The sequence below is a fragment of the Schistocerca nitens genome, chromosome 5 (genome assembly GCF_023898315.1).
Source record: "Schistocerca nitens isolate TAMUIC-IGC-003100 chromosome 5, iqSchNite1.1, whole genome shotgun sequence".
Classification (NCBI taxonomy): Eukaryota; Metazoa; Arthropoda; class Insecta; order Orthoptera; family Acrididae; genus Schistocerca; species Schistocerca nitens.
This window is the reverse complement of record NC_064618.1, coordinates 566096601-566112995: the sequence shown is the minus strand read 5'-3', so window position 1 is coordinate 566112995 and position 16395 is coordinate 566096601. Positions and strand designations below refer to the sequence as shown.

The window sequence follows — 16395 nt, the reverse complement described above, 5'->3', positions numbered from 1 at the left end:
AGAGAGAGAGAGAGAGAGAGAGAGAGAGAGAGAGAGAGAGAGAGAGAGAAATAGCATGAATAAAGTTTTTATAAAATAATGGCCATCCCCACACTACTCTGTGGAAGTGAATTTTGGGCCATTCACAAATCATAAGGAAGTGAGATCCAGGAAGCTGAAATGATATTTCTTAGAGCTGTGAAAGTTCATACACCGAAGTAGAGAGATAAAAAAACAATGACATTAGGAAGGAATTAAACATATTTAATGTACGAAACAAAACTGAAGACAACAGAAGAAAATGGAATTAACATTTTGGCAGATTGAACAGTGGCAGAATACTTTACAAAGTCAGAAATTAGAACCTCAAAGGCCGAGAAGTCTGGGAAGGGCAAGAAACAGATGTGCACCATAGCAAGCGTAAGCCTAATACTTGAAGTGTAGGAAAAGAAGAAGAAGAAGAAGAAGAAGAAGAAGTAGTGGTATTTGTTTGGTCTGTCTGCTTCTCAAGTGACCACTGGCATGAACTCAAGGTTTTCAGAGAGAGTTGTTTTACAGTGTTCATCAGCCACATAATCGAATTCAGGAACTGCTGCATCAAAATTCTCCCTGAACAATGTTTTTAATCTTTGATATAATTTTGCAGTAACCTGAACATCTTAATTCCACCCCTCATAACTGGAAGAACTTTTTTGAACAGTTTTTTGGTCACGCTGTTGAGAAAAGGAGTTCATTTTGAATTTGCTGTAAAATTTTGCATTTTGATTTTGCCACAATAACTACAACAAAACTTTGTGGCATTCACATGGTGTAAGGGATGAAGACTATTGGTAAACTCCATTTAAGTAGAATGTCATTGAAGCCATGATTTTGTAACAGGCAGCTTCCATGAAAAAGGTGAAGGAGTATCCATTTGGCCAGACAAGATGATGTAGCCAGTCTGTCACCTAGGCATTGTGGGTTTGATCAGTGGGCAAGGGAATCAGAAGTCTATCAGAGGTGGGGGACAGCAGCTAAAAATACAAATCATAGTAAAACTCTATGTTGTTACATCAAACTGGTGCAGACACAGATGCATGTCCTCATCCAGTTGGCACAGCAGCTTCATACTTGGTGTAGCAGAGGTGACCATCCCTGAAGACCTCACACACTGCTAAGAGAAGGCATGCTGATGATGCAAACGGTGATGTTAACCAGCTGATGCCTGTGCAGCATCCTTGCAGTAGGCTCATCTGTGGTCAGGGGAACCAATTTCAACTTGGCAAAGGCCTGTTGCATTTGCAGGATTCACTGAACAGTCCAGTGTCATTACTGGGTGGGTCATAGAGTCTGCCTATTTATAGTGTCCTCCTGTTGAATTATTAGCTGCCCATGGGCAGAGGCACGTCAAGTCGCTTGATAAAATGCTGCATTGGCATCTAATCATAAATAATCTTCCCACATGGTGTAATGCTGGGGGGGTGGGGGGGGGGTGGGTGGTTAGCAAGTTAGCAAGCCTTCAGCGACAGAAAGTGAACCACCATGCCTTCGTACTCCTTGGGGGGGGGGTCATGGTATTCTGTCTGCATCACTACTATTTTAATTGGGAATTCTAAAGGGAAATTAGTCTTCTTTCATAGGCTCCCTGTAATACCAGCAGATTACTCTTCAAACTCAAATGTCTTCAGTTTTCAATAAAACAGACTGTTATAAACAAGTAATGCAGACAAACTCTTCTAGTGGTTGGACTCCACATGAAGCCGGTATTTCCCACACAGGCAACTTTACCTACTGTCTTGCTCTTGGGTGTTAAGTAGAAAGAGCAGGGGAAAAATATATGTTTGCTTTTTGTGGTGCTTCATGAGAAATACTAAATTCTGTACAATTTACTTTTTAATCTGTTCAAATAAAGAATAACCAGCTAATAAACAATAGTTGATTGAAATCACTACAACTTCATGTGAAGACAAAGTGCTAAATGACAGATAGGCACATTTAAGTATGGATGACTATTCATTAAACTACAATTAGGTGATGAAACATTCCTGTGTTCATACTGCACTTCATTAGCAAAATTATTTCAAAAGATTGTAGTAAATAAAATTCAGTGAGATTACATTTTTCTACTCTTTAGAGCAACATAAACATATTTGATAGCTGCATGGTGGAATTTTTGTCCCCCAATACAGTGCAATGCCTATAGTATACCAAGAGTGTGAATCAAAATTAAACGACAGATCAAATGAAGTGAATACCCATGTTCATATTTGTTATTCTTTGTTACTGTCCTAGTGAGTTACAAATTACCAAGTGTATGCTAAGTTTTAGATTAATTAATAATATGCTCAGTGTAAAAATTCCCTGACTCCTCATGATTTTGATGCCATTTGTATTGCACCACATAAGCATATGAGAAATGAAAATTATGATTAATAATTGCATACTGTCTGTTTTTTTGTGACAAGAAGCTGCTGTTCTCTACTTCTTTTGTTTTGGAATTATTCTCATTGCCATGCAGCCTCCTTTATGGTGATTGATTATTATTTTTTACAGAACGCTTTGTAATAAAAAGTTTTGTATTGATTTAGTTATTTTTATCTTGTTCTAGGATCTGCCAAGCACATTGAATTCAATCCTTTAAGAGCTGAAAACATTAAACTTCCAAGTGGCGCAGTTTTTGTAATAGCTCATTCTCTTAGTGTTGTGAATAAAGCTGCAACCCATGACTACAACTGTCGTGTAGCAGAATGCCGTTTAGCTGGCCAGGTATTTCTCATTAATATTATTCACAAGAGCGTAAGGTTGATTATAATATCTTATGGTTGTCATTGAAGTTAACAAAATAACGTGAGTATACTGTAGCTGGAAAAATCCATGTATTAGTTCTCAAATTAACAGTATTTACATTGGTAAAGTTGTTAAAAAAATTTTATTCTGCCACAGGAATTAAACAAAATCCCTATGTACTTATTTTTCAATCTTGACTCTGATTTTCCGTTGATGTGTGATTTCAGCAGACAATTTATGACTTGCAAGAAATTTTCTACATATGTGTTAACAGAATTATGACATTGCTTTTTCTTCTCCACTCAGCATTTAATAAAGTTCTTAAATTTGATATATTTAAAAATATCATTTTATCGTTTGACATATTTTTGTAAAAAAAAAAATAAAAGTGTAGCTCTCCAAGTAATGTAGGTACATAAGCACGTAATTTGACACACCACAGAAATAATTGCACATAGAAATGGATAGAAAAGAGAAGTAACTTTACATATAGAAAGACCTCAGAGGGCAAGTTAGTACTAACAAGGAGAGATTCCCAGGATGGGATATACTTTTTGAAACTATCTATACAACATGATAGGGTAGGGTCCCAGGTATCACAACCTGAAGCCATTCTTCAAAGTGGACCCTCATTTGTGAATAATTGATGAAAGACTTATGTGTGACACTCTGGAGCAGTGGCTGTCAAACTTTTTTGCTCAAAAGCCAATACTGACATTGTGGGGTGATACCTCAGGCCACAAATGTACCGATCATATTATTAGTTGGTAACTTACATAAATTAATGTGTTTTGAGATAACATAAAGATAGTGAAGACGTAATATGCTGGCCACCAGCCTGAAAGTGCTGATTGTTAAAAGTCGACACCATTTGAAAGACTTTGTTCAATTGTTCTCTACTTCAGATTGCTGCCACCTCCAGCAACCCCGAACTTGTGACAATTTAACTGTGTGACAAAGTGTTGTGTGTGTGAGTGGATGATAAACTGATTAATAACAGTAATTGTATTTATATTTAAATGCACTCTTGAATACTAGGCATGATCACAAAAGTTTGAGAAGTGATTTAAATGCCAGTTTTCCTGTCCTGTACTGTACTGTACTACAAGAACCTTAATTAATTTAATGTCCCTTGTTACAATAAGTATTGTATTTCTAGATAACCATCTCTGTAATGCAAATTTATGAATCCGCATTACTTTTATGTCAAAATTTATACCATAGCAGGCAATTAGTGTGAGTTGGGTATGCACATGAGCTGTCAAGACCGGACATTGCCATCTCACATCTTCTAACCCAGCAGTGACTGCACTGCTTACCCCTCTGTGACTGGGGTAAATGGCCAAATATACTTAGCTCATAGCCAAATTCACCATTCTCAATTAAAGTTTTTGACCTTATGTACACCACCATATAGATGGTTTCAAAAAGTCAATCCTACCCATGTGGACCCCCCCCCCCCCCTCCCCCCTTGTAAGCAAAGAAGGGAAGGCTGATGAAGAAGAAGTAGATGAAAGTGAAGTGGGAGATTTGATTCTGTGAGAAGAATTTGATGAGCCTGCGAGACACCTAAATCAAAACAAATTTCATGGGGTAGACAACATTCCCTCAGAATTATGTGATTCGTGGGTGAGTCAGCCATGACAAAATTGTTTCACTTGTTTCAAAAGCTGCAGCATAGTTGCAAATAGAATCAGTGATCCAGAGTATGTAGAATTAGTTTCTTTTATTACCGTTTATCATCACAAAAATTAGCATGTGATAACAGTTTTTGTGACTGTAGATTGGGGTAACAGAAACATACTTCACTTGCTATGCAAGATAGATGAGACAGTTGAAATACCCTTAGATTTTAAGAACAATGTAATAGTTCCAGTTCCAAAGAAAGCAATTAACAACTAATGTGAATTTTATTGAACTATCAGTTTCATAAATCATGGTTGCAGAATACTGACGAGAACTATTTTCAGAAGAACGGAATAACTGATAGAACCTACCTTGGAGAGGATCAGTTTGGTCTCCATAGAAATGTAGGAACACATGAGACAATACTGTCCCTATGATTTATATTAGAAGATAAGTTAAAGAAAGGCAGAACTATGTTTATAACATTTTTAGACTTAGAAAGCTTCTGACAGCATTGAGTTGAATACGCTCTTTGAAATTCTGAACATAACAGGGATAAAATACAGAGTGTGAAAGATCATGTACAACATATGTAGAGACCAGTTTGCAGTTATGAGAGTTGGAAGATATGAAAGGGGTGTAGTAGTTGAGAAGAGTGAGAAACAGTTGTAGTCTGTTCCCAATGTTATAATTTGTGTACTGATCAAGCAGTAGAGATGACCAAGGAAAAATGTTGGAAGGGAATTAAAGTTCAAGGAGCAGAAATGAACACATTGAGGTTTGCTGATGACACTAATTCTGTCAGAGATAGCAAAGGACTTGAAAGGTATTTTCAAGGGAATTGATAGAGCCTTATATTGTGACTTGAAGGGGTAAAAAATATCCTCCTAAGGCTGCTGCAAATTTTTTGTTGACTAAAAATGTTCTCCAGCCATAACTTTTTTAGATGTGGGGGCAGATGGAAGTCAGCATTTGCGAGATCTGATGAATTGGATGCACGTTCAAAAAGTTTCTACTTCAAATCCTTTCTCATCTTACTCTTGTACATATAATAACTCTGTTTTGCAGAAACGGAAATGTTGAAATCTGCAGTCAAATACTCCTCTACATGGGAGGACTCAGGAGTATTACCCTTGTTTAATTCTCAGACCACTGCAAGGACGAGTTATACAAAGAGTGTGTCAGTGTGATGAGAAATAGCTAATATTGCTAAAATACAGTCATCATCATTATCATCAACAATAGCAGCAGCAGCAGCAGCCATTTTTCATCTACTGTTGGATCAAGTCTCTTCCAGACTTCTAACACACTAGCATCTTCAATCTTATGCATCAAAGTACATCTCGATTGTTTTCTGAGATTGTCTACCATCTTGCAATAGATTGCTGTCTTGGTCATTTTCTGTGATGAGAAATTCAGCAAAAAATGTAATCCCTCTATCTTCTAGCAGCTAATCTGGCTCTGTTAAATGTGGTTTACACAGAGCATCTGGATTGTAAAAATTGCTTTGTGACACAGGTGTTGCAGATTAATTTTTTAAATGCCTATCTACATGGTGACATCATTGTACCCTTCATTTTTGATGTTTTGTGAGTGCTGGAGCATCATTGTCATCTCTAAAATGAAAGTTGTGATGGTAAATTAGTTGTGATGGAGGTTATGCTGTCTGCTTGAAACCAGTACAAAAGGAGGAGGACATATATGTTTGAATTTGTGATTTGATAAAGTCAGCTACATAAGAATGATGTCAGAGCAGTTTAGAGATCTTTGTAACAATGTTCAATAAGAAAAGAAGATATTGTAATGCATGATGCTTAACTTAGGAATTGAAAATACAGATCTCAGAGCACTTCTTTGACTTGTGTAGATTCTTATTCACCTCTAGAGTATCCATTTTGTGTTCCAAAATCCACAATTGCCAACTTATATAATGACATTTACATCTGCACCTATAATCCACAAGGCACCTTGCGGTGTGTCGAGGGAAGTACTTTGTGTACCATATCACTACCCTGCTTTCCTGTTCTGGGCGTGCGTATTTTGCAGGAAGAATAATTGCTGGTAAGCCTCCATGTGGGCTCAAATCTCTCTAATTGTATCCATACCACATCACTTCCCTGCTTTCCTGTTCTGGTCATGCATAGTTTGCAGGAAGAATAATTGCTGGTAAGCCTCCATGTGGTCATGAATCTCTCGAATTTTATCTTCATGGCCTTCTCATGAGATGTACATAGGATGAAGCAATGTATTTGAAGATTCATCTAGGAACATACACTCTCAGAACTTTAACAATAATCCACATCTTGATACAGAAGACTTCCCTTACAGTGTTTGCCAGCTCAGGTGATTGATCATCTATCTGATGCTTTTGTGGATACTAAATGAAACTGTAATGACGTGTGCTGTTCTTCTGTGAAACTTCTCTATTTCCTCTATCAGTCTGATCTGGTGCAGATCCCATACTGAGAAGCAATATTCAAGTATTGGTTGAATGAGTCTTTTGTAAGCTACTCCCTTTGTTGATGGACTAAACTTCTTGAGGATTTCTCCAATGAATCTGTGCGGCATCTACCGTACTTGTGATTGATTTTATGTGGTCATTCCATTTCAAGTCACTCTGTATGCATACTCCTAGATATTTTAAGGAAGTAACTGATTCCAATGATTGTTCTGCAATTGTGTAATCATACAGTAATATGTCTTTCTGTCTATGTATTCACAATACATTACATTTCCTTATGTTAAGGGTCATTTGTCACTTCTACACCAATTGTTGTTGCTCTACAGATCTTCCTGCATTTTGCTACAATTTTCTAGCATTGCAACTTCTCTATCTATACTACAGCATCATCTGCAAAAAGCCTCATGTAACTTCTGACATTATCTGTTGGGTCATTTATATATATTGTGAAAATAATGATCCTTTAACACTCCCCTGGAACACACCTGAAGTTACTTTTATATTTGAAAACTTCTCTCCATTCAGACTGACATACTGTGTTCTGTTTGCTAGAAACTCTTCAATACAATTAAACAGTTGGTCAGATATTCCATATGCTCATAGTCTGATCATTAGGCTGCAGTATGGAACTGTATCAAATGCTTTCCAGAAGTCAAGGAACACAAAATCTACAAGGGCACCTTTATCTATTCTATATATTCCTGAATCTTTTGGATGAACAGAGCAAGCTGGGTTTCATCCAGTGAAGCATGTTGCTTCCTACTGAGCAGTTTTTTGGCCTCCAGCAGTGTCGTACTACATGAGCTGAAACATATTCCAAAACTTTACGACTGACCAACGTCAGATAGTTTTGTGCCTCTGTTTGATGATCATTTTTGGGAACTGGTATTACCTGTGTTTTTTTTTTTCCAATCATAAGGAACACTTCGCTCCTTCAAAGACCTACAGTACACTGCTTCTAGAAGAAAAGTGAATTCTTTCGCATATTTTATGTAGATTTGTATTGGTACCACGTCAGGTGCAGTGACCTTCCCTCTCTAGAGTGATTTCAGTTCCACGTCTTCGGGGATGTCACCTATTTGGTAAGTTTATTTTCTCCGACTTTCAGTTGTAAAATCTTTTTGTTCACATAGACTGAATTGTGTATTTTCACCGTTAACTCCACATAATGTACTTTGGATAACTTCAGCATTTCCACAGCTGTGCTTTTAGCAAAGCTTGCTATTCAGTCAAGCTTTTCAGGGTGACTTCATATTGAGTGAGAGCATTGATTTCTTTTCTAAACGCAGAAAGGACTCTATATTATTCTTAGATGTGTTACTGTTTCTTACGGAATGTATTTTGGTCAGTAATTCAAACATCATCAATCATTTGATGTTAATACCACAAAAACTGTCTCAAGTGCTGCACTGCATTGCACACTGTTCTTTTAATAATAATTATCATTAACACCCTACAAGGACCTGTGCATAGTGTAACTGCTGAAAAGCCAACCATTTCCTCAATTCACCACTTTCTTGCATTTATTGAAACATCATGTAAAGCAAAACTGCACATACCAGATAGTTTCATGTCATGGAAATTTGAATGCTCCGAAACTGAATAGTTTTTGCCAACGATTTTTGCCGCTGCACTCCCTGCATTTACAAAGACTGGCAGCAAAGTTTTGAAACTTAGTTTTACCACGTAGTCTCTTCATGTAAACTGGTTCTTAGTTTCCCACCTCAGTTGCAGTTTCATAATAGTATCAGTACATTGTATTTAATATAAATGACAGCATTGCCAACTAGATGGGTACTTTTTTCAGATTATAGCAAAAAAACATAATTTGAAATGGAGAGAGATAACTCAGTTGTCTGATCTTCAGAAGAAAATGGGATTAAGTCTTGAAGAAGTATCTGAAGTTGTGTGCAGTGCATTACATGAAGAGCCGTACACGAAAGAAGAGGTATGTCTCAGCAGGCACTACTTATGTTTTTTATAGCTATTTTAGGATTGTGTAGTACAGGTAGTTAAACAGAATTTTTGATCCTTATGATTTTGTTTACCGTTAACATTTGGTCTATATACATAAGTATGCACTCTGTTTCTGATACAGCAAAAATAATGCTGACTACATAAATAAATTTACAGATTTGCAACGAGCTTGAGGTGAGTGAAGAAGAGCTACACGAGTACTCTCTGACTAACAACACCACACACATCAGCAAATTCAAACTTCGACAGAGGGCCCTCCATGTGTTTCAGGGTTTGTTAAGACTAATGTTTAGTTAAAAATCAAGTTTCTAAAGACTTCAGCATTTTATTGAATTTGATGCATTTGCTAAGATTCTTCTAAAGACTTCACAAAATTGAATGTTGTATATGATACAGACGCTATGTATGTAACAGAAAATTGTGAGTTAGTTTTAGATACACTAATGAGCCAAGCTTAATTTCTTTCTTTCAGCATACACTCCTTCAAATTTTTTGAGCACTTCAAAAGTTATTTTTGTTGCAGTATTGTGTGTTCCTTACTGGCGTTGTTTCACAGGCAGGGGGGGAGGAACATACTCGGAGAGTATGAGGAGGAAGTACAGTTAATTGCAAAGTTCATGCTGTGTAGATTATAGAAACTAAAATTATAGGCTGAATTGGTAATGTAACCTGCATAACTTCCTTTATTTGAAAGTGTGCTGCTTGAACAAACCTGTGGTGCATTTGAATGTTTCAACCCATGATAATCCTTTCACCTGTTTCTTCCAAATTTGACAGAGGCTCTCCCAAAATACTGATGTGCTGATGTGGTGGAGCCTATTCTGTCTACTTTCTGGGGCATATTGCCCTGTTGCAATTGATAAACCATTCATACTAAATGGCAAGCACGTATGGAAACTCATTGGATGGTGGAGATTGGTGAGCACCAGCTGGTCGCTGCTGGACGCCACAAGTTTCATATCAAACATGAACTAAAGATATGTTTCAGTGAATATCATGTAGCACCACGGTGGGATACTATCTAACACTGTGCCGGAATGTTAAACAATGGAAAATCCAAAATGGAATTCAGATATTGTTGTTATGGTGGAATTTTGTGTGGCACAACAAGAAATGGAAACCTTGGCTTAGCCATATGGATTTCAAATGCATGTGCTCTGTACTGAATGGAGGGATGCTTCTTGAGGTGAAATAGTCATTGCTGGGCAATGACACCAGTGGCTTGAGCAGATCTGTGGTGCTCAGTTTGACTAACATCACCTTCCCTAGCTTGTCGTGGAATGTAAACGTGTCTCACATAGTCAAATAGCTCAGGTGATACATTAGGAAATGGCTGCACCCAAAGGCCTCAAATATGCTATACTTATTAGCAACAGATAGAGTGTTACTCACAACAGAGATGACACATTCTGTTGCAGACAGGCACAATGGAAAGACTGTCATACAGTGAGCTTTCAGCCAAAGCCTTCTTTAGAAATTAAACACACATTCTCTCTCTCTCTCTCTCTCTCTCTCTCTCTCTCTCTCTCTCTCTCAAGCACACATCATGCACGTGATTGCTCTCTCTGGCTGCTCCAGCCAGAAGCTGGAGGTAGCAGTCATAAGTGTGTGGAGTGTACTTGCTTCTGTGAATGTGTGTTTTCCTTTCTGAAGAAGGTTGTGCCAAAAGCTCAATGTGTAACAGTCCTTTTGTTGTGCCTGTCTGCAACCGACTGTGCCATCTTTATGGGGAGTAGCTATCTATCTTTTTTGTAATATTGTTGATATTTGAACCTGGTCTTTAAGTTGTTGTTTTCATGTTCCAAACTAATCAGCAGTAGTAGGTAGTTATAGAATACACTCTGCTTCCCGGAACTGAATTATTATCATAAAGGGGATAGAAGGCATCTTTGAGTAGTCCTCCCCATATTGCATTTTGAAAATGCTGGTTACATTGAAAAACATAATGATAACCCACTGATTGAAATGGCATGATAACCCACTGATTGAAATCGCAACAGCAAATTAGGTATTACAGCCACTAAGCACAAGATTTTTCAAGGGTATCCCATGTAATGTCAAAAACACTCCACAGCTATTTACAATAATTTCTGTGAAAAATCTGGGAAACCCATATGTGAGGGGTAAATCAAAAGTACCCCATCTGTTTGTTGTATTAAATGCTTGAATAATAATCATTCAGTGTGGACCAGAGAAGCAGAAGATTCAGGATATCAGAATTACAAAATTAATACCGTAAAAAAAAAAAAAAAAAAAAAAAAAACTATGTAAGGCTCAGTAACCACCAACATAATCGTCACCTCTGCTTCTGAATTTAATTCAGCAACACTGACAGTTTCTCCCAGAATTATTACTAAAGCCAGGTCACTCCAGAGTTACCAATAAAAGCCCAAAAGTCCTTGGCTTAGAAATAAACTGTCTTTCTGAGGAAGAAGTTCATAAAAAGAAGAAGAAGTGCTGTGCTGTGTCAAAGAGGAAAGGTTGTATGCCATCTGATAGCAGAAGATTGATATTATCAGTCCCCCACCCCCACCCCCTGCCATCCATACAATCAACCCCCCCACCCCCCACACACACACACAGAGAGAGAGAGAGAGAGAGAGAGAGAGAGAGAGAGAGAGAGAGAGAGAGTGATTGGTTTTGCTGGCCAACTACATTGCTCCAACACTCACTGCAGCCCAACTGGGATGAGGGGTTGTGTTGTGTTGTGTTGGAGAGGTGTGAAAGTAAGTTGTGGATGAGGAAGGAGAAGGTGGGGTGGACAGAAGGGTGGTTGGGAGGAAGAGGCATTACAGAAACTCATTGTATACAGTTCAATACTTCTCATAAAACGTCAGAAACTGTAAAAATAGTTTACCCAAACAATGAAGTACAAGAAGTGGAAAGTGTTACATTTTAAGGACTAAAGACAGGTCAGTCAGAAAACCCACATGACTAGAAACAAAGAAGCACCTGAATTCAGCTACACATGTGGCAGACAGGACCAATTCTACAAATAATTTAAAATTAGATAGCTAGTTTATTATGTAGTTTTTGAATCAGTAACAAACTATAAACTGATTTTTTGAATAAAGTCAACTTGCAGGGATAGTATTTTCAGAAACTAGAATTCTGTTATAATTATTATATCTGTTGACAAGAAGTGTACTACATGCTTGGATACACAAATGAGTGGTATATCAACACATCTTCACAGAGTATGAGGCACATTTAGTAAGTAATGCAACACTCTTTTTTTTTTTTTTAAAAGCTTTATTCAGGATGCCAGTACATCATATTATTCCCCACTTTTTTGGTTACAAAACCCTATTTTTCAACACAAACTCCATTCAATGTGACGGCCTTACACCATCTTACTGGAAGGCCTGTATGCCCATATGGTAACACTCTATTGACCTACATCAGAACCAATGTCTTGCTGCATCAATAATCTCCCCATCATCCATGTACTGCTTCCCGCAGAGTGCATCCTTCATTGGGCCATGGTAGGTGTGAGATCAGAGCTGTAGGGTAGGCAAAGAATAACAGTCCAGTGAAGTTTTGTGAGCTCCCCTCAGATGCGCAGACTTGTGTAAGACCTTGTGTTGTTGTGGAGAAGGAGACGTTTGCTTGCATTTTTGTGGCAACAAAGACCTGAAGTCCAACATTGCAGGAGTCACAGCTATGTATGGCCAACAGACACGCAGGAGATTGGACAGGTTTGCACGACCTTGCTGCAATGATGACAGATGCCTCGCCCAACGACTTGCCATACTATTTTTCACTTCCAGGTTTCACTAGATACTCTGCAAGCACCTATGAGTAGAGAAGCTCTGGTTTTCTACCAAAAGAAACTCTGACAGCTCTCTGCTTGGAACGTACCTCTGTTACAGATGCCATTTTGAAGACTACATATAGCACTGCCACCTATCGGAATTCATGAAACTATAGACACTGAAGTGGGAATGTTCCACAATGTCCAACACAAATTCTGCATTTTCTTCAATTTCAAGAAGCCAGAAAAAATGTGTTACATTACTTATTGAATGCCCCTCACGAATGGGAGTAATGCCATCTGTATTCTGTATTTAAGGAAAAATTATGCTGTGAGTTTCTCGTGCAGAGATCACATTTGAATTGTGTTTGTTTGATAGAAAATCATGTTATGGCTTATGCAAGATGGAGAACCATGTACCAGCACTTGTGAAATTAGACAGTGACAGGATTGTAGCTTATCAACTCTGCATTTTATCATTCTGTAATATTGTTGCTCATTGGTCAGAACCCCATGACAGAATATGGAATTGATGGGTTCAGGAGGACCATACTCAATGCTATGCAGCATTTCTGTGGCCCCATATTACTGCATATTGTTGACTCAGTCCTGCATGGTCATACAGCCTTGAGTCAGGAAAACATGTGCCCTTACAGACCATGTAATGATGTCTTAAACACCATGATATATCAGCATGATGACAATTGTTGCAGCTTCCGTTGACACAGGAACAGCAGCAGCAAGAAGTATGTTGGCAATGGTGCACCCAGTGACAGCACAGGACACAAAAATGTCATCAGTCCCTGTCCTCCCTACAGTGTGATAAGGGATGTACATGTATGTGGAGGCTCTGAGGAGAACAAACATTGGCAGACTGCATTTGCCATCATCATACGGGCTCAGCACCTCACGTTGGTGTATGGTGCCATTGGGTACACAACTCGATCGCCTCACATAGCCAGTAATTTTGACAGCAGCTGTTACGTTTCTGACATATTAACCCTTTCACTGCTACAGACATGATTTTTGCATTCCATGCTGAGGCAGCTTTTGTTATGGCTGTATTGCTTACTAAATCCTGGTAGCAGTGCTGAGAGATGGTCAATATGAAATACTTACCATCCAGTTTTTTGGAAACTATTTAGTGGAAAAATTTGAGTTTTGCATAGCTTACAGTCTAATACCTTCGATCAAGAAAGAATTGAATTTCTCTTCATTGTCTGTCATACTTACTGTGCTGCATCAAATTAAGTAAAACATTGTGCAAAATTTTAAAGATTTTGCATTAAGTAAACTTTGTATATGGTTGATTTTAGCTGTAGATAAGATATTGAAATTTTATTTAAAATTGAGAGAAGAAGAATGCCTCATTTCATTCTTGAGTTATTGGGTTTTACATCCAAAGGGCAGTCACATGTGACGCATCCATTCATATCCTTGCGCATCGCGAATCGTGTGTTCATAAAAATCATCGTATCTCATAAATGATTCAAGATATGGAAACAAGGATTTTGCAAATGACCACACTGAATGAAATACATATGTTGTATGATAAATACCCAAAACTTTTTTATTCGCTGAGATATGGAACTAACTTGCTTGCAGCTGCGAGAGGTCAGTGGCTCGGAACACTTCCAGATGCCCATAGCACTGAAAGAAAATCCAAGCAGTGTGCATATACAAGTCCACAACACCTGTGGAATGGCATAGCAGGAAGTGTATACACACCTACAGCAATGAAAGGGTTAAGGCTGGTGGTTGTGCCCTTTCTTTGAGGTCTCTGTGATGTTATCTTCCAACAATATAAGGCAAGAATGCATGTTGTTCATGCTGTCTTGATCTACATCTATACAGGCGCTGTTTGACTGTTGCCTTCACCACCATATTCCCAAGATATTTCAGAAATTGAAAACATCTACTCACGGATTGTCAAGAGACCATCACATCTCCGTTTGCCAATCACTACTGTTGGTGAATTGGGGCATAGTGTTGAAGCACCGTGGAATTAGATATCCATATCTGAATGTCAATTTGACTTGATGCCCTGCCAGATAAAAGCCATTATTGCTGCAATAGTTGGAAGCTCTATGATTTAAATTTCACATCCTGTTTTCCCTCAGATCAACTCCACAAAGGTAAATCATTTTGTTTTAACTGAGGAAACTCTTCTTATCAGGCACATGATGATGACTACTCTCTGTACTGTGGGCATGAATACATCTTTGTCACATTAAGACAAGGGTTTAGTAAACTTTCAGTTGACTCTGTGCTGATAATGAGAAGAGTGATGGTACAAATGGCTTAAAAAGATTAGCACATTTTGCCCTGTTAGTGGCTGTGAGTAATTTAAAAATTTCTAAGTACACCATCAATCTTGTGCTTCTACCCCTAGTGTTTATGAAACATGGCTGAATGGTTGCAAAACAGACAAGAAATTTGACATCCATGCATCATCTAAACAAGTGGCTATCAGGGGATAGCATGCTTTATGTAGTGAATTAAGCATCAACCTGGGATCCAAGTGAGACCAGACCACCATGTGGCAGAAAGATTCAAGTGTTTTGGGGTTCATTGAAGATTGCTGCAAATGGGGAATGGAAGAAGACAACTTGTGTGTTTGTGGTAACACTCAGACTTCCTCAATTCAGACTGGAATGAGTACTGTAGCATTGTGAACCACCACATTACCTTTTCCCTTTTGAGCAGGACCATTTAACCCATTACACCAAACTGATGATCATTTCATTATATGTCATCTTCCACAAGAATTCTTATTTGACCACTAGTACCACACAATGTGTGCATGTTGATGGTAGCAGGTCATTAATTTGAGCATTCATGGTCTCTATGGGCAGTACAGAAAGTTCCACAAAAGCTGTTATGATTTCCAACATGGCCCTAGTTTAACACACAAGCACTCTTCCAGCTACCCAGCCTGTTGGACAATTCAGTTCCTGCACTCTAGAAGCAGTTCAACAGACAACATGTCTGAGCATCAAAACATGTATTCTGACTTCAGCATAGTTGATGACTACTTACCAGCTGATGATGGTGTCTTTCTCATTGGAATGGTGCAAAACCACTTCCTTATATGGCTCTGTAAACTTTCCCAGCACAATAATTGGTTTATTGATATCAGGTCTCCAACCGGAACATATCCTCATCTGGACACAATATTTCGGCGGTCCACCTGGCCGCCATCTTCAGGTGAGTAGGCCGTCGCACTATCTTGCCGGAACTGAAATCAAACACACCTTGGCCACTCCTCTACACACCAACTGTGGGTCCACTGTGTGTGTGCGAGCATAACTGCCCTCTAGCGACAGGCACAACAGTGCACTGGTGGTGAAAGCTCACAGCAACAATGAATCGAGATCAAACACTATTGTCGGTTTTTGAAGACCGAAACAAGGACTGTTGTTTCTTAATGTCGAACAGAACAAGGTTCCATCTCTTACTTAAAGGATACCCCTTATCTCTATTTATAATATTGTCAGATAGCCAGATTGCAATGGCTTCTTTTTCTTCACAGTCTCAATACCGTGGCACAGGGGCAACCACTTGTGCCTCATCTACATTTTATGTCCTTCAGTAAGACTATGTTCTGCCACTGCACATTTTTCTGGCTGAAATAAATGCGTGTGGTGATAATGCTCCGTGCAGCGATCCAGGACTATATGAATCGTTTGTCCAGTATTTGTTGTTGTTGTGGTCTTCAGTCCCGAGACTGGTTTGATGCAGCTCTCCATGCTACCCTATCCTGTGCAAGCTTCTTCATCTCCCAGTACTTACTGCAACCCACATCCTTCTGAATCTGCTTAGTGTATTCATC

At 38.5% G+C, this 16395-nt stretch overlaps 1 protein-coding gene across 1 annotated transcript in view; it reads left to right on the top strand.

Moving 5' to 3' along the window:
* LOC126259959 (N-acetylgalactosamine kinase) overlaps window positions 1-16395 on the top strand; it is an 86637-nt gene that overhangs the window by 45314 nt on the left and 24928 nt on the right. Inside the window, exons 7-9 of the mRNA XM_049957070.1 lie at window positions 2567-2724; window positions 8640-8780; window positions 8966-9080. Of these exons, the coding sequence (XP_049813027.1) occupies window positions 2567-2724; window positions 8640-8780; window positions 8966-9080 (414 nt within the window). The remainder of the gene's footprint in view (window positions 1-2566; window positions 2725-8639; window positions 8781-8965; window positions 9081-16395) is intronic.